The sequence below is a fragment of the Bos indicus x Bos taurus genome, unplaced genomic scaffold (genome assembly GCF_003369695.1).
Source record: "Bos indicus x Bos taurus breed Angus x Brahman F1 hybrid unplaced genomic scaffold, Bos_hybrid_MaternalHap_v2.0 tig00011899_arrow_arrow_obj, whole genome shotgun sequence".
NCBI classification, from domain to species: domain Eukaryota; kingdom Metazoa; phylum Chordata; class Mammalia; order Artiodactyla; family Bovidae; genus Bos; species Bos indicus x Bos taurus.
The window spans coordinates 2,791-26,792 of NW_020867987.1; the positions used below are offsets into that span (position 1 = coordinate 2,791).

Genomic DNA, 24,002 nt, shown 5'->3' on the forward strand with positions numbered 1-24,002 from the left:
TAAAGCCACTATGGAGAACAGTGTGGGAGATTCCTTTAAAAACTGGAAATAGAACTGCCTTATGATCCAGCAATCCCATTGCTGGGCATACACACTGAGGAAACCAGAAGGGAAAGAGATACGTGTACCCCAATGTTCATGGCAGCACTGTTTATAATAGCCAGGACATGGAAGCAACCTAGATGCCCATCAGCAGATGAATGGATAAGAAAGCAGTGGTACATATACACAATGGAGTATTACTCAGCCATTAAAAAGAATACATTTGAATCAGTTCTAATGAGGTGGATGAAACTGGAGCCTATTATACAGAGTGAAGTAAGCCAGAAGGAAAAACACCAATACAGTATACTAATGCATATATATGGAATTTAGAAAGATGGTAACAATAACCCTGTGTACGAGACAGCAAACAAGACACTGATGTATAGAACAGTCTTATGGACTCTGTGGGAGAGGGAGAGGGTGGGAAGATTTGGGAGAATGGCATTGAAACATGTAAAATATCATGTATGAAACGAGATGCCAGTCCAGGTTCGATGCATGATACTGGATGCCTGGGCTGGTGCACTGGGACGACCCATAGGGATGGTGTGGGGAGGGAGGAGGGAGGAGGGTTCAGGATGGGGAGCACATGTATATCTGTGGCAGATTCATTTTGATTTTTGGCAAAACTAATACAATTATGTAAATTTTAAAAATAAACTAAAATTAAAAAAAGAAAAAGAAAGCTGAGCACTGAGGAATTGATGCTTTTGAACTGTGGTGTTGGAAAAGACTCTTGAGAGTCCTTTGGACTGCAAGAAGATCCAACCAGTCCATCCTAAAGGAAATCGGTCCTGAATATTCTTTGGAAGGACTGATGTTGAAGCTGAAACTCCAATACTTTGGCCACCTGATGCAAAGAACTGACTCATTTGAAGAGACACTGATTCTGGGAAAGATTGAAGGCGGGAGGAGAAGTAGATGACAGAGGTTGAGATGATTGGATGGCATCACAAACTCAATGGACATGAGTTTGAGTAAATTCTGGGAGTTGGTAATGGACAGGGAGGCCTGGCATACTGCCATCCATTGGGTCACAGATAATCAGATAAGACTAAGCAACTGAACTGAACTGATATATACTTAAACCTAAATCTTTGCAAACAACTCAGATATTTCCATAAGATAAATTTTCAGATGCAGAAATGCTGAGACTCAGGTATGAATCAGATTTTCATGCTGGTCTCACCTCCTGGAATGCCTTTCTCAAACATTTTCAGTGGCTGAAATATTAACCACAAGTCACTAAGTGTGTATTACATGGCTACTCTCTTGGCATATATCTAGAGAAAAACATGGTCCGAAAGGATACATACACTCCAATGTTCATTGCAGCATTATTTACAATAGCCAAGACATGGAAGCAACCTAAAAGTCCACTGACAGAGGAATGGATAAAAGGGTGTGGTATGTATTAATATATAAAACAGAAATTATTCATCCATTAAAAAGTGAAATAATGCCATTTGCAGCAAGACGGCTGAACCTAGAGACTGTCATACTGAGCAAAGTCAGACAGAGAAGCAGAAACATCATACAGCATCCTTTATGTCCTGTGCTGTGCTAAGTTGCTTCAGTCATGTCTGACCCTGCGACCCTATGGACTGAAGCTCATTAGGCTCCTCTGTCTGTGGGATTCTCCAGGCAAGAATACTGGAGTGGGTTGCCAAGCCCTTCTTCAGGGGATCTGCCCCATCCAGGGATCGAAACCTGGTCTCTTATGTCTCCTACATTGGCAAGTGGATTCTTTACCACTAGCACCACCTGGGAAGCCCCTAAGGTCATTTTAGATCCTACGTAAATGACAACCATCTACCTTTGCTCAAGTATTTACAGTGTGCTGGTCTTCATGCTGGGTGTTTAATGTGTCTTATTTTGTTTCAGTTGCAGAACAAAATTAGATGTTAAGTCTGATCAGTTCCATTTTGCAAATGAGGAGATCGAGGTTTATAAGATTAATTAGTTTGCCTGAAATAACAGAGCCCTTAAGGTGCAGTATGGGACTCAAATCCATGTGTATCAGCCTCTTTTTCATTTTGCTGATGGTCTCCTTATCTGCTTAATGGACTGACATGATATTATGCCCCCTCTGTGTAGCTGAAACAGAGAAAGTGGGGAGAGGTGTATTGTTCAGTTGCTAAGTCATGTCCGACTCTGCGACCCCATGGACTGCAGCATACTAGACTTCCCTGTCCTTCACTCTCTCCCAGAGTCTGCTCAAACTCATGTTCATTGACTTGATGATGCCATCTAATCATCTCATCCTCTGTCACCCCGTTCTCCTCTTGCCCTCAATCTTTCCCAGCATCTATGGTCTTTTCCAAGGAGTTGGCTCTTTGCACAAGGTGGCCAAAGTGTTGGAGCTTCAGCATCAGTCTTTCCAATGAATTTTCAGGGTTAATTTCCATTAGGATTAACTGATTTCATCTCCTTGCTGTCCAAGAAATTCTCAAGAGTCTTCTCCAGCACCACAGTTTGAAAGTATCAATTCTTTGGCGCTCAGCCTTCTTTATGTAGTTGCAATTAAAAGAACAGGCCTACCATAGAAATCCTAGTGCCAGAGAGTTAAAGCATGATGTGGATATGGATGCATAAAATGTGGTGAGTGGGACAACATGGCCAACATCACAGAGAAGAAAAGGGTAGTTGAGGTCAAGTGGGCTGGCTGTCAGCAGGAAGAACTGGCACCCACAGCTGGGCTGGGAGAGAAACCTGCAGCTGAGTGGGACAATGGTTCCTGGGAAATGGGACAAACAGACCTAGTGCCCTGCTTGGACCAGCAAGCCTCATTCTTGACACCATCAGGTGGTTAAAGAGCCGCACATACACTGCTACACTGGGCTGTCTGTGACTTCAGGTCCAGGCAGGGCTGAGCCTTTGGGAAATCCCTCCAGTCCCTGCAGGAGTCTGGTGTGGGGAAGGCGGGAGTCAGATGAAAACTGCCCGTGATGAAGACAAACTTCACTGGAAAAGATGCAAATAAATGCACTTAAATGACACAGAGTTTGATTATAATGTAAAGGCATGATTTCCAGAATATAAAAGTAAATAAATCTGTAGGGTAAGTGGTGCAGAACATTCTAGAGCCTCCTGCTCAGACACAGCAGGTGTTTGGGTGATTCATGAGCTCAATTTCATACTGTCAAAATATAGTTCTTGGAAATCATAAGTTATCACTCATCAAAAATTGCCCATGGGAGAGAAAGGACTTTACTGGGAGATCTTGTTCAAATGTGATGCTGAGTCAAGAGGTCTGGGTGAGCCTGAGACTCTGCATTTCTAAGAAGTTCCAAGTGATTCAGGTGCTGCTGGCCCTGACATCACCGTCCAAGTCACAAGGAATGAGGAAGCCAGCAGGGCAAGGGGGACAATTGGTGTGTGAGGAGGGGTTGCTGAGAAAATAATATGTTAAAGAAGGAGAAAATGTAGGACAGCAATATTTTGCACATTAGAGCAAGGTATAGTAAGCACCTGTAAAAATGTATTATCTAACTAATAGCTCTGAGCAAGAAAAGAAAATAACAAATGGAAATTAATCTACCTCAAGAGCTGGAAAATGCTTTAAAATGACCCAGTACTCTCTAAAATGATCAAATCAAGCACAAAATCATTTAAATGAAAAACTCAGCCTCTGTTTGGAATCTAACCAAGAAGCCTAGGGGTCTATTTATGTCATTTTGGGTCTTTACTTTTACTAGCTATTTCTTCCATAAATTAGAAACCTCTAGATAGTATATTAAAAAGCAGAGATGTTACTTTGTCAACAAAGGTCCATCTGGTCAAGGCTATGGTTTTTCCAGCAGTCATGTATGGATGTGAGAGTTGGACTGTGAAGAAAGCTGAGCACTGAAGAATTGATGCTTTTGAACTATGGTGTTAGAGAAGACTCTTGAGAGTCCCTTGGACTGCAAGGAGATCCAACCAGTCCATTCTAAAGGAAATCAGTCCTGGGTGTTCTTTGGATGGAATGATGCTAAAGCTGAAACTCCAGTACTTTGGCCACCTCATGCAAAGAGTTGACTCATTGGAAAAGACTCTGATGCTAGGAGGGATTGGGGGCAGGAGGAGAAGGGGATGACAGAGGATGAGATGGCTGGATGGCATCACTGACTCAATGGATATGAGTTTGAGTGAACTCCGGGAGTTGGTGATGGACAGAGGCCTAGCGTGCTGCAATTCATGGGGTTGCAAAGAGTTGGACACGACTGAGTGACTGAACTGAACTGAACTGAACTGATGGTGCCTACTACGCTTTCCTGTTGGCTCTAATTTCCAGGAATCCGGACAGCAGAGGACATGATGTAAAGAGAACAGAGCCCCACTTTTGGTAGGCGAGTTCACTCCCATGTCCCCAAAGCAGCCTCTCAATCAAATCCAACACCAAAGAGGTGTCCTGGAGTGTCAGGGGCTGGAACAGGTGAGCAGGAGAGGAAACCTGAGATGTACACAAGTGGAGTGAAATCACTTCATGAACACACTGCACAAGTATCACCTACAAACACAGAAATGAAGCTAACAGTGATACTAAGAGTTGATAAAAACACAGATCAAAAGTCAAGTTACTGCAATTATTAATTCAGTCTTCAAACTCAATCTTCCCTCACATACTTTAGAACCTCAGATAACCCTAAGATTTGGGGATTTTACGATAAAAGAATACAAATCTGTTACAGTCTTAAGTTGTACTACAGAGTTTCTTAGATATTCATATTTTTGATTTGGGAGAAATTTTAGATCAGTATACATTAACAAAATTATGTTTACAACAGGAAATCTGTTGGACACATTGTCTCCAAGTAAGCAAACATCATCTACAGTGCTCTCAGGGACAGGATTTCATAAAAAGTATAGCTAACATAGCTAATGCTTTCCTGCCATAGGAATCCTTATCTTCCTCCTGAACTACAATGAAAATGAAAACAATTTGGAGCAAGTTTTTGTCCTGTAATTAACTGAAGCTTCTCTCTTGGTATCTATCATCTGAGCATTAAGTTGAATATTCTTTCATGTTAAAAGGGTACATGCGTGCTCAGTCACTAAGTCATGTCCGACTCTTTGTGACCCCATTGACTGTAGCCCACCAGGCTCCTCTGTCCATGGAATTTTCCAGGCAAAAATACTGGAGCAGGTTGTCATTTCCTTCTCCAGAGGATCTTCCTCACCCGGGGATTGAATCCACATCTGCTGCATTGCAGGCAGATTCTTTACCAGTGAGCTATCTGAGAAATGTGTGTGTGTTGGTTACTGGTTGCTCAGACCTGTGTGCTACTCACTCACTCTCCTAGCCAGCAGTCCCTCAGTACTCTTACTGTGCCCTGCAGAATGCCACTTCCTGGGGAACAGAGATGAAAACAAGATGTTATCTGATCCTAAAACACCTCAGGTTTCTATGAGATACAGATGAAAATTACAAAGCATGCCACAGATGATACCTCTTATTTTAATTCTGGTAAAACATGTAACCTAAAATTTACCAGCTTAACAATTTCTATTTCAAATCCTAAAAGATGATGCTGTGAAAGCACTGCACTCAATATGCCAGCAAATTTGGAAAACTGAGCAGTGGCCACAGGACTGGAAAAGGTCAGTTTTCATTCCAATCCCAAAGAAAGGCAATGTTAAAGAATGTTCAAACTACCACACAACTGCACTCATCTCACATGCTAGCAAAGTAATGCTCAAAATTCCCCAAGCTAGGCTTCAACAGTACATGAACCGAGAACTTCCAGATGTTCAAGCTGGATTTAGAAAAGGCAGAGGAACCAGAGATCACATTGTCAACATCCGTTGAATCAAAGAAAAAGCAAGAGAGTTCCAGAAAAAAACATCTATTTCTGCTTTATTGACTACGCCAATATACATCAAGGCTGTATATTGTCACCCTGCTTATTTAACATATATGCAGAGTATAACATGCAAAATGCCAGGCTGGATGAAGCATAAGCTGGAATCAAGATTGCAGGAAGAACATATCAAAAACCTCAGATACACAGATGACACCATCTTTATGGCAGAAAGAGAAGAGGAACTAAAGAAGTTCTTGATGAAAGTGAAAGAGGAGTGTGAAAAATCTGGCTTAAAACTCAACATTCAAAAATGAAGATCATGCCATCTGTTCCCATCATTTCATGACAAATAGATGGGGAAACAATGGAAACAGTGACAGACTATTATTTGGGGGGCTCCAAAATCACTGCAGATGGTGACTGCAGCCATGAAATTAAATATGCTTTCTCCTTGAAAGAAAAGTTATGACCAACCTAGACAGCATATTAAAAAGCAGAGACATTATCAAGAAATGTCCGTATAGTCAAAGCTATGGTTTTCCCAATAGACATGTATGGATGTGAAAGTTGGACAATAAAGAAGGCTGAATGCCAGAGAATTGATGCTTCTGAGTTGTGGTCTTGGAGAAGACTCTTTAAAGTCCCTTAGACTGCAAGGAGGTCCAACCAGGAATCAGTCCTGAATGAACCCTAAGGAAATCAGTCCTGAATATTCATTGGAAGGACTGATGCTGAAGCTGAAACTCCAATACTCTGGCCTTATGATGTGAAGAACTGACTCATTTGAAAAGACCCTGACGCTGGAAAGATTGAAGGCAGGAGGAGAAGGGGACGACAGCAGATGAGATAGTTGGATGTCATTACCGATTTGATGGACGTGAGTTTGAGCAAGCTCCAGGAGTTGGTGATGAACAGGGAAGCCTGGTGTGCTGCAGTCCATGGGGTGACAAAGAGTCAGACATGACTGAGTAACACTTTCACTCAGAAAATGATATTTTTCACCAGCCTTGTGACAGAAGCAAAGGGGCAGCATGTGCACACTGTAAGCAGGGAGGGCATGTTGCTTTGAGAGAATCTACACAGGAGCTGAGTGCAGAGGGGGTGGGAATGTTAGGACCCAAGGATGCTGAGGGAGGTGGGGAAGAGCTGCCTACTACTTTGTCTGTTCTGGTTTAGTCTCGTCTTCAAGCATCTCTCCTGGTCTGAGTTGGGGAACCCAAGCTCAGTGTGAAAGGAACATCACCAGCAGACGTGGATGCTGGCAGGACCAGGACACAAACCTCTCTATCGTCTCCCACATGGATCCTCCTCTGCTCCTTTTGGGTTGTTTTCATTCACTTTAAGCAAATCTCTGGCCTTGCCTCCATGAGGGGCTTTGGTTCCTCAGCCCTGACTGAGTCACGATTCTGGGCTCTTCTCTGATGGCCAAACAGTCCCTATTTTGATTGGACCTTGGGCTGAACTATGGTTTGAGCATCATCTTACACAAGCCAATAAGAATCAGATCTGTGCTAAAGAAAGAAGCAGCCGGTGGGGTGAGAGCAGCAGGATGACAGATAAGTGTGGGTGAGTGGAAGACAAGTCTATGGGAAGGGCCAAGGGACAAAGGAGGAGGCTGCAACTGAAAGGCATCATGGGAGGAAGAGAAGATTCCATAAGTACAAAGAAGAAAAGATGGCAAGAAATGAGATATAGGAGAGTTAGTGACAGGGAGCCAGGGCTGACTTCCAAGACTCCTCATGAATAATCAGGTAAAACATATAGTATCCCAAGTGAGGTTAAGTTCAAGCTCCAGGGCCAAGAGCCCTGCAACCCCCATGAGGGAGCTCGCAATACAAAGAAATGCTGGGGTCCCCCTTCCATGGTCAATTTCCAAGAATGATGCACTTCTCATGTCACTACAACGACTTCCCAGATGGCACTAGTGGTAAGGAACCTGCTTGCCAATGCAGGAGATGTAAGAGACGCCAGTTTGATCACTGGGTTGGGAAAGTCCCCTGGAGGAGTAAATGGCAACCCACTCCAGTATTCTTGCCTGGAGAACTCCATGGACAGAGTAGCCTGATGGGCTACAGCCCATGGGATTGCAAAGACTTGGACACAATTGAAGCAACTTATCAAACATGCATCCATGAGGAACAAAGAGTCCCCTGACACAGCAACAAGGAAGCCAAGAACAAATATGGTGCTAACTCTTTAGCTGGATTTTAAAGAGACTACTTACTGGCTTAAACAAACCTTTTTTCTTGATTCAATGACTGCGGTCAGCTTCTTCAATACCAGAGGCCCATCTAAGGTGTACCTGAAGTGAACAGTGTTAAAGCTAATCCTTCCTTCATTAGTCCAGGGTGGCGGGGGATGATCCTTGTATTCCCAAGGAGCTTCTTTCTCAAGGTCTAAATATCCCGTCACTCTTTCTACTGAAATCATCTGAAAGACACATCACATCACATGGGTCAGGACACAGGGTCTAATTTATAGGTGTTCCAAGATTGTAAATGAGATGTTCCGCTTTTATACATAATTGGTTTAAAATATCTCACGTCTTATCATTCCCAAAGGATGGAAATAGGAGTTTGATGAGGTCTTTGATGATTTCTAAACTTATTCATCATCTTGTAACACTTTCATTTAGGATTTCATCCTTAAACTTCATATTAAAACTAAAAGAATTACAGAACTGAATGATAAACTTTCATTTACCTACTTTTCACATATGGATAAAAGAAACAAGAGAATTTTGTTAAAGAAAGAATACTTATGGACACCAATCAGTAATGTGTGGCTACAGAAGGGTCATTCTGAGAAGCGGCTTATTCTACCAGAAAGAAGGGACAGTAGCAAATTCAGATGTTCAACACACACAGGAATAAATGCTAAAATGAAGTAGGTGTACCTATTAATTAAACAAACAAAAAACCCTCAAAATACTGAATTATTTTACCAAGAATGGAAATTATCTATTAAGAAACAAGTTTCTAAGAAATTAGCATATATTCTCTCTAGAATTTCAGAACCTTCCCCCTACTTTCATTATATTTAAAGACTATAATAATGAAGAGACATTTATTTTACTTGAAGACAGCTTAAAAGAATATAAAACCTGCCAACGTGACATACATAAGATTAAGAATAATATGTATAGGTTTTATTTTACACTGACTTTAATCAGATGGAGGAGGATATAAAAAACTGTTAGCTATGATGTAAAAATAACAGCTTTAATATTTTACATAAGAATTGCCTGTATGCCATTTAATGGCAAGGAGACTTGAAAGGGCGAAGAAGGTTAAAATAAACACTACCAGGTTCTCAACTTCGGTCCTTTGCCTGATGCACCACTGGAACAGCCCCGTGAGTGTGAGGGCAAGAGACAGGACCAGGCCAACCTGCCCAGGAGTCAAAGCTAAATAAGAAAGAAGGAAAAGGAAAATAAAGTCAGTCCTGTTCTTAACCCCTCACCTAGCTCCTTCTATCACTTTATGAAGAAGACTCCTTTATAATATTTAAATCATTTGTATATAATGATAATGTGACACATACTTTTACTATATTTTGATTGAGACCATGATACAATGAAGAAAACACTTCGAATTCAAAAAGACTACAAAATGACTTTATTAATCCCAGCAGGATTGACACACTTGACAGCATTACAAAGGTGAGGAATCATGTCATTATTCTGACTTTCATCATTAGGGTTTCAAGAACCTTTGTGTAAAGTTCACTTTCTACATTGAAGGCAGCTGCAGTTAAAACCACGGAAAACAAGACAATGGGTTCTAACAGCCAGTGCTTTTAAGTCTAAACCGCCACTCTCCTTGCTCCTTATTAAAGATTTTGATTTGGCGCTGTTACTATGGAATAGAGATGGTGAATTCATGGCACAGTTGCCGACACCTGCTCATCTGGTACCCATACAGCAGGGAGGACACTGTTCTTTCCTACAGAGAATCTTTCTCACCTCAGTGAATCAGGTACCTGCAACTAAGAGATTCAAGTAGCCCTAAAGCTAACTGGACAAAGCTTATAAGAGTAAACCTGGTTTGCTCCTCCCAACACTACCTGGAATGTTCAGCAAGTCAGCTTGCTACATTGCATAGACCTCAACCCATTCAAAGAAAGAGATAAAAAGGCTTCATCAAGACACAAATGACTTTATGTAAACCACACAGTGGAATCCTATACTGCAAACACTAATTCATTAGAGTCAAACAGTATATACTACACAAGACAGCAAGAGCTTTATTTAACAAATGTAAATGAAACTATAAACTCTATTCATATTATATTCATATTATAAGTAGTTACTCACATCTATACTTACCATCTGTAAGAATCAGGGACACAAAGGCAACAACAGTGACGAAGATGGCACAGATGACATCTAGATACACAGCGAGCCATCGGGACGTCGTCAAAAGCAGGAACCAAGCCTCTGCATTTGTGAACCATAATAAGTATAATAAATCAGTAGAACAGCCATGTTAGCTGCTTCAAATGAGAAAGTGCATTTTGTTCAGTTGAGCAACAGAAGAATTTTACACAGGTAGGATAGCAAAGTTATACACCCAAGGAGCCCAAAGAGTTCAGAAAGCTAGGTTTTGACACGACAAGATCTGACACATACAGGAATCAGTCCAGGGGCTCTGTGGGAAGCATGTACTGAAAAATTCAATCCACAGGTTATAAACAGAAGTTTCATCCTGAGAAAGAAGATGGAAAAACAGTCTCATCAGTGCATTTCCTGCAGTGCTGGGCCTCAACCTGAAGATCACCCTCTCACACGTTGACTATTCCAAGCTCTCTGGTAGCAGAGAGCACAGCTCACACTGTTTCCAGCACCTTCTGCAATTCCTACCAGGCCCTGCACAGTGTTTACCCTTCAGAGCCAGTGTGTAAATAACCATCAGCTAACAGGACCTGCAAGCGGCTTTTATCTTCAAAATACAATACAATACAGATTGAAGACACAGGCCAGGATTTTATAGACTTGTAGTAAATTCTGAAATTTCTACCTAGAAGAAATCTTCACTGACACAAAGAATAATATACATGAAGAGAACAGCAAATATGCTAATCAGGAAATTATTTTCCTCAGTCAGGTTTGACATGCTCTGAAAGGAGAGCAGACAACTACAGCCTGGAGGCCAGGAATGGCCAACACCTGGTTCCATAAATGAAGTTTTAGTGGCTCACAGGCATGGCCATTTGCTGATGTATTACCTTTGCTGTCCTTTGTGCTACAACAGGAGACTTAAGAAGTTACAACAGACACAGGACAGCACACAGAGCTGGCTCTTTGCTGACTCCTGTCCTAAAGAAACAGAAAACCACAGGACACAGTGATGGAAGGACAACACAAGCCAGTCAGGGGAGGCAAGCAGGAGATGGAAGGGAAGAGGGGCACACAGAGGGGATGGGGAGCAGATAGGGTGGGGGAGGCAGGTGTGCAGAGGGGCATGAGGGGCGGCACAGGAAAGTGCTGGCCAGCCAGGCCACCTGAGAGGGAGGTCAGGCCTCAGAGGGCAGAACACCCCATCCTTTGAAATCATTTCCAGAAACTTACAGACCTGAATGCAAGTCCTGGTGTGCATCAAACAGCTCCTGAAAACTCTGTTCAGCTTTGTACGCCCGGATGGTCCAGAGTCCCCGGAGAGAAGATGCTAAGTGGGAAAATACTGGGCTCCGTGCTGGAGAAGCAGAGACAGACACACAACAGAGAAAGTCAGAGAAGCTGGATGCGAGGAAGCCAACAGGCTCTCATGCTCTGTGGTCACACGTCCCACCAAAGGGCACACCCGGGACTTCCTGGAGAGCTGCCTGGGGGAGGAAGGATGATGCCCCTTCAGAGAGGATCCTCCACGTGACCCTTGAATTCCTGCTCACACCAACCTTCACTTTAACAACCTGGAAATGAAAGATTCTCTTTGAAACATTTTTTTTTTTTTTTAACAAATTGAAATCACAACTAGATTTAGATAAAGAAATTGTTTACTACCTCATTCATCAAGGTCCTCCTCAGCATACACCTCTCCAAATTAAAAAAATATATATGTGTCTATATATATATATATATATGTACAGTTGAATTATGATATGTTTCAAGTGTACAGCATAGTAATGCAGTTATTTTTTTTTCTGATTATATTCCATTATAGGATGACTCAGCAGTTTAAGAATTCATCTGTATGTAGTAGACACAAGAGATGTGGGTTCAATCCCTGGGTCGAGAAGATCCCCTGGAGGAAGAAGTGGCAACCCACTCCAATATTCTTGCCTAGAGAATCCCATGGACAGTGGAGCCTGGTGGGATATGGTCCATGGGATTGAAAGAATTGCCCATGACTGAGCAAATAAACATGAGCACAAGTGAGGCTAGAACTGTCCCTAGATAGGCTGATACAAGATATTAAGTAAAATTCCCTGAGGTGTACAGTAAATTCATGTTCCTGACCTATTTGATGCACAGTAGCGTGTACTTCTTAATTCCATATTCCTAATTTGTTGCTCCTTTCCTCTCTTTGCCCTACGGTAACTGTAAGGTGAATGGTTCTATTAAGACCTACAAGACCTTTTAGAACTAACACCCAAAAAAGATGTCCTTATCATTACAGGGGACTGCAATAAAAAAGTAGGAAGTCAAGAAACACTTGGAGTAACTGGCAAATTTGGCCTTGGAGTACAAAATGAAGCAGAGCAAAGGCTAATAGACTTGTGCCAAATTTGGCCTTGGAGTACAAAATGAAGCAGAGCAAAGGCTAATAGAGTTGTGCCAAGAGAACACAGGGTCATAGCAAACAATCTCTTCCAACAAGGTAAGAGAAGACTCTACACATGGACATCACCAGATGGTCAACTCCAAAATCAGTTTGATTATATTCTTTGCAGCCAAAGATGGAGAAGCTCTATACAATCAGCAAAAACAAAACCAGGAGCTAACCATGGTTCAGATCATAAACTCCTTATTGCCAAATTCAAACTTAAATTGAAGACAGTCAGGAAAACCACTAGACCATTCAGGTATGACCTAAATCAAAACCCTTATGATTATACAGAGGAAGTGGAAAATAGATTTAAGGGACTAAATCTGATAGACAGAGTGCCTATTAAAACTAAGGACAGAGGTTCATGACATTGTACAGGAGACAGGGATCAAGAACATCCCCAAGAAAAAGAAATGCAAAAAGGCAAAATGGCTGTCTGAGGAGGCTTTACAAATAGCTAAGAAAATAAGAGAAGACAAAAGCAAGGAGAAAAGGAAAGATATACCCATTTGAATGCAGAGGTTCAAAGAATAGCAAGGAGAGATAAGAAAGCCTTCCTCAGAGATCAATGCAAAGAAATAGAGAAAAACAATAGAATGGGAACGACTAGAGATCTCTTCAAGAATATTAGAGATACCAAGGGAAATTTTCATGCAAAGATGGGCACAAAAAGGACAGAAATGGTATGGACCTAAGCAGAAGATATTAAGAAGAGGTGGCAAGAATATACAGAAGAACTGTACAAAAAAGATCTTCATGACCCAGATAATCATGATAGTATAAAAACTCACCTAGAGCCAGACATCCTGGAATGTGAAGTCAAGTGGGCCTTAGAAAGTATCACTACGAACAAAGCTAGTGGAGGTGATGGAATTCCAATGGAGCTATTTCAAATCCTAAAGATGATGCTATAAAAATGCTGCACTCAATATGTCAGCAAATGTGGAAAACTCAGCAGCGGTCACAGGACTGGAAAAGGTCAGTTTTCATTCCAATCCCAAAGAATGCTCAAACTATAGCACAGTTGCACTCATCTCACAGGCTAGTAAAGTAATGCTCAAAATTCTCCAAGCCAGGCTTCAGCAATATGTGAACCGTGAACTTCCAGATGTTCAAGCTGGTTTTAGAAAAGGCAAAGGAACCAGAGATCAAATTGCCAACATCCTCTGGATCATTGAAAAAACAAGATAAATCTCTATTTCTGCTTTATTGACCATGCCAAAGCCTTTGACTGTGTGGATCACAATAACCTGTGGGAAATTCTGAAAGAGATGGAATACCAGACCACCTGACTTGCCTCTTGAGAAACCTGTATGCAGGTCAGGAAGCAACAGTTAGAACTGGACATGGAACGACAGACTGGTTCCAAATAGGAAAAGGAGTTCATCAAGTTTGTATATTGTCACCCTGCTTATTTAACTTATATGCAGAGTACATCATGAGAAACGCTGGGCTGGAGGAAGCACAAGTTGGAATAAAGAATGCTGGGAGAAATATCAATGACCTCAGATATGCAGATGACACTACCCTTATGGCAGAAAGTGAAGAACTAAAGGTCCTGTTGATGAAAGTGAAAGAGGAGGATGAAAAAGTTGGCTTAAAGCTCAACATTCAGAAAACTCAGATCATGGCATCTAGCCCCATCACTTCATGACAATAGATGGGGAAACAGTGGAAACAGAAGCTGACTTTATTTTGGGGGGGCTTCAAAATCACTGCAGATGGTGATTGCAGCCATGAAATTCAAAGATGCTTATTCCTTGGAAGGAAAGTTTTGCCCAACCTAGACAGCATATTAAAAAGCAGAGACATTACTTTATCAACACTCTGTCTAGTCAAGGTTATGTTTTTTCCAGTAGTCATGTATGGATCTGAGAGTTGGCTATAAAGAAAGCTGAGCACCAAAGAATTGATGCTTTTGAACTATGGTGTTGGAGAAGACTCTTGAGAGTCCCTTGACTGCAAGGAGATCCAACCAGCCCATCCTAAAGGAGACAAGTCCTGAATATCACTGGAAGGACTGATGCTGAAGCTGAAACTCCAATACTTTTGCCACCTGATGCGAAGAGCTGACTCATTGGAAAAGACCCTGATGCTGGGAAAGATTGAGGGAGGGAGAAGAACAGTACGACAGAGGATGAGATGGTTGGATGGCATCACCGACTCAACGGACATGAGTTTGGGTAAACTGCAGGTGTTGGTGATGGACAGGGAGGCCTGGCATGCTGCGGTTCATGGGGTCGCAATGTGTTGGGCATGACTGAACAACTGAACTGAACTAAATAAGTTTGCTTTCTGTCTCTGAGTCTATTTCTGTTTTGTATTTATATTCATTTAAATTATTCTTTAGATTCTACATAGAAGGAATGGCATATAGTATTTGTCTTTGTCTTACTATCCTTAACAAGAATAATACCCCTCTATGTCCATCCATGTTGCTACAAGTGGCAACATTTCATTCTTTTCCATGACTGAGTAATTACTACTAATTTTTGAGACAGTAACATTTCAAAATTTAATTCTCCATGACAGTCCTCACCACCCTGAATTTTGCTGAGCTACCTGTGGGCCATCTCCTCCTTAGATGAGTAACCTATGTGCTGGGATAGAGTCAGTATATCCCCCACACTGGACCAGAGCCAGTCCCAGGACAGGGAGAGACGAGTAAGGGAATGGACAATCTGCCACCTGCCCCGTCTGGGCCTCCCCCTGCACCTGCACCAGGAGCCTCTGTACGGGCCGCGGAGCACCCGGTGCTGCACCGCCCTTGTGCCTACAGGACCCAGCAGATGAGGAGCCTTTGAATGGTCTTGACTTCTGCTCAGGGAACCTGATGGATGTTTCTGTATCTGCCTGCTGGATATGTGTCCTGATGTTTGGAGGTCACTGTGATGTGTGATGGAGAAGGCAATAGCACCCTACTCCAGTACTCTTGCCTGGAAAATCCCATGGATGGAAGAGCCTGGTAGGCTGAAGTCCATGGGGTCACTAAGAGTCGGACATGACTGAGCAACTTCACTTTGACATTTCACTTTCATGCATTGAAGAAGGAAATGGCAATTCACTCCAGTATTCTTGTCTAGAGAATCCCAGGGACAGGGGAGCCTGGTGGGCTGCCGTTTATGGGGTTGCACAGAGTTGGACATGACTGAAGCGACTTAGCAGCAGCAACAGCATTGACGTGTGACACTCACATCACCCTTTGAGAATCTGACATTGGCCTTAGTGTCTATTCTCTTCTGAGTGACTTCATGTAAGTTGGGGGTCTAGCGTCACATGACTGACCATTCTTTTCCTTCCATCTTCTCTAAGAGCATACTGACCACAAGCCCCAGGGTCAGTCTTCTGCCCATCATGGAACAGGTGGATTACAGGCTGCTGGGCAGGAAGGACCCTTATGGTTCTCATTTCCACCAGAAACAAGGCTGTAACTTGCTGTTGTCGGGGCAGATAGTGAGACCTCACCTCACACAGCCTGTGACCTCTGTCTGGGATGAGTGATAGCTTGTGCTTTATCATCAGAAAATACTGACATCACTTTGTTACCTATGCATCTCCTAGAGAAAACCTGTAAGTAAAACCTGGATGGTTTGAGGAAATTAGGGTCACTTATAGGAGGATACAGAAACTTTTTAAATGATGGGGGGAAAAGAATCAAAGTGGAAATTCGAAATTATTTCAGGACCTGACTCTTTAGCCTGACAACCAAATGCCTATCTGGGTGACAGTTCAGTCAGTATTGACGAGCATATGGGCACTGCAGCTGTGTGTAAGTATGGGAACGGCCTGGGGTACAATGAGCAAAGACACAGAATCACTTCTTGTGCTTAGCATCCCTGGTTCTATGAGGAGGAAAGAGCAGGATTCCTCCTGTGAGACACAGGGCTCAAAGCGGGTAGGAAGCCCTGGGCTGGAGTAGGAAAGTCTGGGCTGGGGGCCATCTGTCCATCCACTCAGTCCTGGGTTCTTTCCACCTGGGACATCTAACCAGGAACCATAATCATTAGGGTCCCTCACCTATGATGGAAGAAATAAAAACCTCTGAACTGAAACAAGATCTAATATTTCCCCTTTGTACTTACTTTAGGCAAAGAGCCTAAAGTGATTTGGTGGTGTTTATGACTGTATAGTTACATGTCTGTGGTCTTATTCCAGCATCCACATTGGTCTCTCTGTCCATCCTATTAACTTTTAATTTTAGCTTCCTATAACTTTGTACTTTTAAGAGCAACATGAACACAGACTGAGCTCATGCTCCAAATAAGAAAGGCTGGGAGCTCTGCACAGGCCTTTTCTGCAGCCCCAGCAGGTGTGCCAACTCACCTGCAGAACTCAGTCAGTTGGGAAGCAGGGTGCTCACAGCGATGATGCAGGTGAATTCTGAGCCCATCACCCTGTCAGGAGGATGCCAAGAGTACAACTACAGAGAGCACAGAAAATTCACTAGAACTAGGCTCTCACTTCCACAGCAAATGTTGTGATGTCAACACTATGTCAACAAATCTTGTGATGTTCATCACCAACAAGGCTTCTGAGGAGAAGCACATGGCTGTTCACCCAGGGAGAGTCCTGGAGTGAACTCTTCAGCATGGCCTCCCTCACCTGCTTCCCTGTCAGGAGATCAAAGCTGCAGCTGATTCTCTCCAGCAGGGAGGGTGGGGTCGACTTTAGAAGCCTGTGTCACCCCCGTTTAAACACCAGGAAACTCAAAGACCCCATCACCTACTTCACCTCATATCCAACAGTTACAGTGGTCTAAAGGAATGAGAACAGTAAAAATCTATCCTGTTTCTTTCAAACCCCACTTAGGACTGAGCAGGATGCCAGGATGAGTGAACTGAAGGGTCTCCACAGAAGATTAACTGGTACAGGGGAGTGGGGATGTCAAGGACCTGATCTTATCTTGGGCAGTGAAATACCCTCTTTCCCACAAACACTGAGCTGGCTATCCTATAAGAGCCATGGTATCAGTCTGCAGTCACACACACGTGTAACCCTACCTTTCCTATGACTGACAGCTGTGTGTCCACAACCCTGAAGATTCTTCAGAACACACCCCAAAGACTGAAGATCTTCCCTGGCAGGGGGAGGGCAGAGAACTACATGCAAGGACCCTCGGCTGATAGCCCTGTTGTGGGTTATCATTCACTCTGTGTGAGACCTGCTAGTGGTTACTATGTTCTGAGTTCCTTCATGTTCAAGGTTCTGGAGTCTTTGGTAGTAGTCTACAAGCACTTGACAAGCACTGACTCAAGAAACCCTCATGAGACTTCCAGAGACTGAGGGATTAAGAGCACTCCCTGCCCAGGATTAAGTAAATTAACCCACCTAAGTGGTAGAGCAGGTGTCAGACCCAGTTCTGTTTTAATCCCATGGTTTTGCTTTTAATCACAACTGCAATGTCTCAGAGGGAGAATAATGAGGGTTAAGAATGCCCATGTGTGATTAAATACATTTTTCTCCAGACTGTATGTTCAGAAAACCCCAAATCTTCCTTAGCTATATCCAACAGCATTAGTCATTACTGTACATCTTACTAAGCACCTGAGGTTGAATAAAGTCCCTAGGAATCTGGTATGAAAACACTTAAACAGCAGACATGAGGATCCATAGTCTGAATACACATGACAAACATGCTAACCTACTGCCAGCAATGCCTGTGGCAGACATTACTAGTTGATCACAGCATACTTTCAGACAGAATTTGGATATGACTTCATCATTCAGGCACTGCTAAATACGAAGAGTTGTTTACATGATTAAAAAGAATGAAATAATGCCATCTTCAGCCACATGGATAGACCTGGAGAGTGTCGTTACTTACTGAATTAAGTATATCAGAGAGGAAGAATATCATATGACATCCCTTATATGTGGAATCTAAAAAAATAAAATAAATGAACTTACTTACAAACAGAAAGAGACTCACAGACTGAGACAATGAACTTACGGTTTCTGGGGGGAAGGATAGGAGGAAGGGTTAGGGAGTTTGGGATAGACATGTGCATACTGCTATATTTAAAACAAATAACCAACAAGGGCCTATTTTATGCAGTACATGGAATGTTATGTGACAGCCTGGATGGGAGGGGATTGGGGGAGAATGGATACAAATATATGTATGGCTGAGTCTCTTCACTGTTCACCTGAAACCATCACAACATTGCTTGTTATTTGGCTATACCCCAATACAAAATTAAAAGTTTTAAAAACAAACAAAAAGAGTTAGCTAGAGAAAGGCAACCAAATGCCATCCAGATTTTATGCACTGTTCTGTGACTGCTGTTATGCTCACTTTTGCAAAAATGTACCCAATAAACCCATTTAAAGCAGCTAATACTTGTCATTAAGCTAAAAAAAAATATCACCCTAAGCTTCCAGAGGCAGCTTGGCAATAGGATCTGAAACTAAACCTCAGGATGTCTGTAGTCCTTCAGAGCACAAGGATGAAGCAAGTTTAAGCCTTCTGAATACAGCAGTTGGGTGTCCCTGTTTTTACTAGTGCCTTCAGCAGTGACCTTAAGACACACCATCAGTTACTGTTTCAAGAAAACAGTGGTATTATTTATGGCACAGACTCCTCCCCCCACCCCCCAACCTAGAGAGAAACAGAAACAGTTCTAATTAACTGGCCACCACATTTGTTTATACGGGGTGTGGAGGAGGGGGTATCTGGATTGAATATTTGCTGTCTAATGTTCTTGCAGCATACTATTGGTGCAAAAAAAAAAAAAATCCCAATATTCCACAATGATGGGACCAAAGTTCTCAGACTCTCCAGATCAAACACTGAGAAAACCCAGTAGTTAAGTTTAGCCACTCAGTCGTGTCCAATCCCTTGCAAGCCCATGGACTGCATGACGCCAGGCTGCCCTGTCCATCACCAATTCCTGGAGCTTGCTCAAACTCATGTACATCAAGTCAGTGATGCCATCCAACTATCTCATTCTCTGCCGTACCCTTCTCTTCCTGCCTTCAATCTTTCAAGCATCAGGGTCTGTTCCAATGAGTCAGTTATTTGCATCAGGTGACCAAAGTATTGGAGTTTCAGCTTCAGTATCAGTCTTTCCAATGAATATTCAGTGTTGATGTCCTTTAGGATTGACTGGTTCATCTCCTTGCTGTCCAAGGGACTCCCAAGAGTCTTGTCCAACACCACAGTTCAAAAGCATCAATTCTTCAGTGCTCAGCTTTCTTTATAGTCCAACTCTCACATCCATACATGACTACTGGAAAAACATAGCTTTGACTAGATGGACCTTGCCAGCAAAATAATGTCTGTGCTTTTTAACATACTGTCTAAGTTGGTCATAACTTTCTTCCAAGGAGTAAGCGTCTTTTCATTTCATGGCTTCAGTCACCATCTGCAGTGATTTTGGAGCCCAGAAAAATAAAGTCAGCCACTGTTTCCATTGTTTCTGCATCTATTTGCCATGAAGTGATGGGACCAGATGCCATGATCTTAGTTTTCTGAATGTTGAGCTTTCAGTCAACTTTTCATTCTCTTCTTTCAGTTTCATCAAGAGGCTCTTTAGTTCATTTTCACTTCCGCCATAAGGGTGGTGTTATCTGCATATCTGAGGTTATTGATATTTCTCCCAGCAATTTTGATTCCAGCTTGTCCTTCATCCAGCCCTGCATTTTGTATGATGTACTCTGCATATAAGTTAAATAAGCAAGGTGACAATATACAGCCATAACATACATTTTTTCCCGATTTGGAACCAGTCTGTGTTTCATGTCCAGTTCTAACTGTTGCTTCTTGACCTGCATACAGATTTCTCAGGAGGCAGGTCAGGTGGTCTGGTATTCCCATCTCTTTCAGAATTTTCCACAGTTTGTTGTGATCTACACAGTCAGAGGTTTTGGCGTAGTCAAAAAGCAGATTTTTTTTTTGAAACTTTCTTGCTTTTTTCGATGATCTACCAGATGTTGGCAATTTGATCTCTGGTTCCTCTGCCTTTTCTAAAAACAGCTTGAACATCTGGAAGTTCACGATTCACGTATTGCTGAAGCCTGGCTTGGAGAATTTTAACCAGGAGTTTGCTAGCACGTGAGATGAGTGCAATTGTGCGGTAGTTTGAACATTCTTTGGCATTGCCTTTCTTGGGCTTGGAATGAAAACTGACCTTTTCCAGTCCTGTGGCCACTGCTGAGTTTTCCAAATTTGTTGGCTTATTAGTGTAGCACTTTCACAGCATCATCTTCTAGAATTGAAATAGCTCAGCTGGAATACCATCACCACCACTAGTTTTCTTTCTAGTGATGCTTCCTAAGGCCCACTTGACTTCACATTCCAGGATGTCTGGCTCTGGGTGCTTGATCACACCAGCATGGTATCTGGGTCATGAAGATCTTTTTGTACAGTCTTCTGAGTGTTCTTGCCATCTCTTCTTAATATCTTCTGCTTTTGTTAGGTCTATACCATTTCTGTCCTTTATTGTGCTCCTCTTTGAATGAAACGTTCTCTTGTATCTCTAATTTTCTTCAAGAGCTCTCTAGTCTTTACCATTCTATTGTTTTCCTCTATTCCTTAGCATTGATCATGAAGGAAGGCTCTCTCCTTGCTATCTCTCCTTGCTACTTCTGGAATTCTGCATTCAGATGGGTATATCTTCCTTTGTTCCTTTGCCTTTAGCTTCTCTTCTTTTCTCAGCTATTTGTAAGGCCTCCTTAGACAACCATTTGCCTTTTTTGCCTTTCTCTGTCTTGGGGATGGTTTCTAAAAACATTTTAAAAATCCAGTACTTTCTCTTTAAAAAGCCTAAGGAAGTGCCCATCTTTCTTTTCTTATGGATGGGAAGTGGCCCTTTCCCCAGGCATTAATCTCATCACAGGTTACTTCTGGAACAACTCCTCTTTGAATGTACCAGAGACCTGCTTTTCAACAAGACCGTTGAATGCTCCATTTCATGGTGCTCAGTTGTGTCTGACTCTGTGACCCCATGCACTGTAGCCCATCAAGCTCCTCTGTCCATAGAATTTCCAGGCAAGATTACCAGAGTGGGCTGCCACTTCCTACTCTAGGGGATCTCCCGACCCAGGGCCTGAACCCGTGTCTGAACCTCCTGCATTGCAAGAGGTTTCTTTATCACTAGTGCCACCTGGGAAGCCAACGCCATTTCATAAGTCAGCCTCAAATTATAAACGTGTGAGGCCTTGTCTACGGAAGACTGGATGGAGCTCTTCACTTCCTTTTTGCCTCCCTGCATCCTACCATTCCTACCAGCTCACATCAGCAGGACCTCATACATACCTGGACTCTACTGTTGTGCATCCCATTCAAATACCTCCTGAGACCAAAACTCATGGGAGTTTAGCTGATTCTCCCTGACGACCAAAATTTTTCTATAGCTTTTATGAAACCAACAACCACTCTATTATGCAAATACTTAGGATAAATGCCTCTTAAGAATTTATTATCAATAATAATTATAATAATAATTAATATATAAAACTAATATTTAATATATATTAAAATAATAATAATAACAAAACATGCAAATGCCACAATAAAAAATCCCCTTTGTTTTGATGAACTTAGATTTTTTTTTTCCACTTAGTATCTACTAGATACTAAAACCATGGAACTCAATAACTTCTCCTCTTGGCTTAGTTTATAGAAAGTTCAGTAGTAACTATCCATGGTTAAGGTTTGTGATATCAATACAAACATCTTCCTTCCTTTTTGACTATTGTCCTTATACCTTTAAACAATACATTTAACAATTCTACTTTCCTTGATTTCTTATGGTTTTTAATATTGATGAAATATGTTTGTGCGTTAATAATATAAGCTCTGATATAATCTACCCTCTGTGAATAGCTGTAGAACAGAAGCATTGGTCATAAAAATGTTGTTCCCCATCATTCTAAGCTACAAAGTTAGACAGAATACTAGACTGCATGCCTACTGAACAGATCCCATGCTGTGTACTTCTAAGGGGATTATTTTCAGCATCATTTATATGAACAGCCTTGGGGATGGTAGAACACAAATAGTGTGTTCACCCCAAATACTGTTGATGATAAACAGTAAACCTGAAGTAACAGCACTTAGCTTTTTAAAACAATTAACAACTGTAACTTAATTGCCATCTTTTAGGTATGGGGAAAAATGTATTTTTCAAATATATCATTTCTGGTATATGAATATATTTCCTGATACCTCTTTTTTCTTTTCCTATATTTTCCTTTCCTTGTCATTTCGAGTAACTCTGGGGTAAAAATCCCCTGTTTCCCTTGTATATTCGTTCCAGTTGTAATGAAATATTTTATTTTTAATAAAAGTATTTATAGACTGGCTGCTCTGTTAGGAAGTATTTCATGAACAAGACATAAATGGTCCCTATCCTCAAATTCACCTGCTGCTGCTGCTAAATTGCTCAGTTGTGTCTGACTCTGTGCGACCTCACTGATTGTAGCCCATCACGCTCCTCTGTCCGTGGGATTCTCCAGGCAACAATACTGCAGTGGGTTGCCATTTCTTATCCAGGAGATCTTTCTGACCCAGGGACTGAACCTGTATCTCTTATGTCTCCTGCATTGGCAGGTAGGTTCTTTACCACTTGTGCCAACTGGAGAGCTGCCCTTGAACAAGTTGATATCTGGTGCCTCAGCCTTCCTGTCGTGAATGGAGAGATGCCAGACTGTCTCTGATGGTTAGGATGCAGCTCTCTTGGAAAGCCAGTGATGACCCCAAGTGCCTGCAAAAATCTACTCTTCCCAAGGAAGTTCACCCAGAAAGGCAGTGGATCTGGGATGTCTAAGAAGCAGGAGGTAAACAGTTCCCTGGAATCAGATGTGGCAGGGAAAACTCACCTCTTTGTGCTAAAATACAAAGCTACAGCTGACCTGCCACCTTAATGGGCCACACTGAATAGGGCCCATAATATTCATTACCTAACGTTAACTTAGTGAGAAATTCCAGAAGACAGTCTGCAGGATTTCAGGGGTCTGGTTAATGAAATGGCATAAAGGAAAGCCCAGCCTACTTTGCCAAACAACCTGAGAGTCCCGTACTCACTTGCACATTCCAGGCGTTTAATATCTCGTGAAGTCTCTGAGAAATATCGCTGGAGAAAAAAGACAGCTATGCCAAGGGGAATCACAGGTATTGCAATCCAAGGAATCACTGCCACCATCACGCCTACTACACCAATCACAAGTAAAAAAGCCTGAAACAGTGAAAAAAGATACAGAGGTGTCTTTGTTAAGGATTTTTTTCAAAGATAAACTTTAATGTTTTGTTAGGATTAAACTCTTTTCCCAAAAGATGTGTTGGAATAATAGAATGTTTTTCCTATTATTATCCAAAGAAATAAAATAATGCGTGGTTCTCGATGTATTTATTGCATGTGTCAAACACTATGAGGAGAATTTTTCAGGTATTAGCTCCTTTGAT

The 24,002-nt window shown here is 42.1% G+C and overlaps 1 protein-coding gene across 1 annotated transcript; it reads right to left on the reverse strand.

The window, feature by feature from the left end:
* Nucleotides 1–8,069: 8,069 nt before the first annotated feature.
* On the reverse strand, nucleotides 8,070–23,775 carry LOC113889385 (multidrug resistance-associated protein 4-like; the record flags this gene model as incomplete). Its single annotated transcript, XM_027536067.1, has 5 exons — nucleotides 8,070–8,261; nucleotides 9,137–9,237; nucleotides 10,159–10,269; nucleotides 11,405–11,524; nucleotides 23,625–23,775. Coding segments are annotated over 5 exons (675 nt in total), but the record flags the coding sequence as incomplete, so codon positions are not given.
* Between the last annotated feature and the right edge of the window lie 227 nt (nucleotides 23,776–24,002).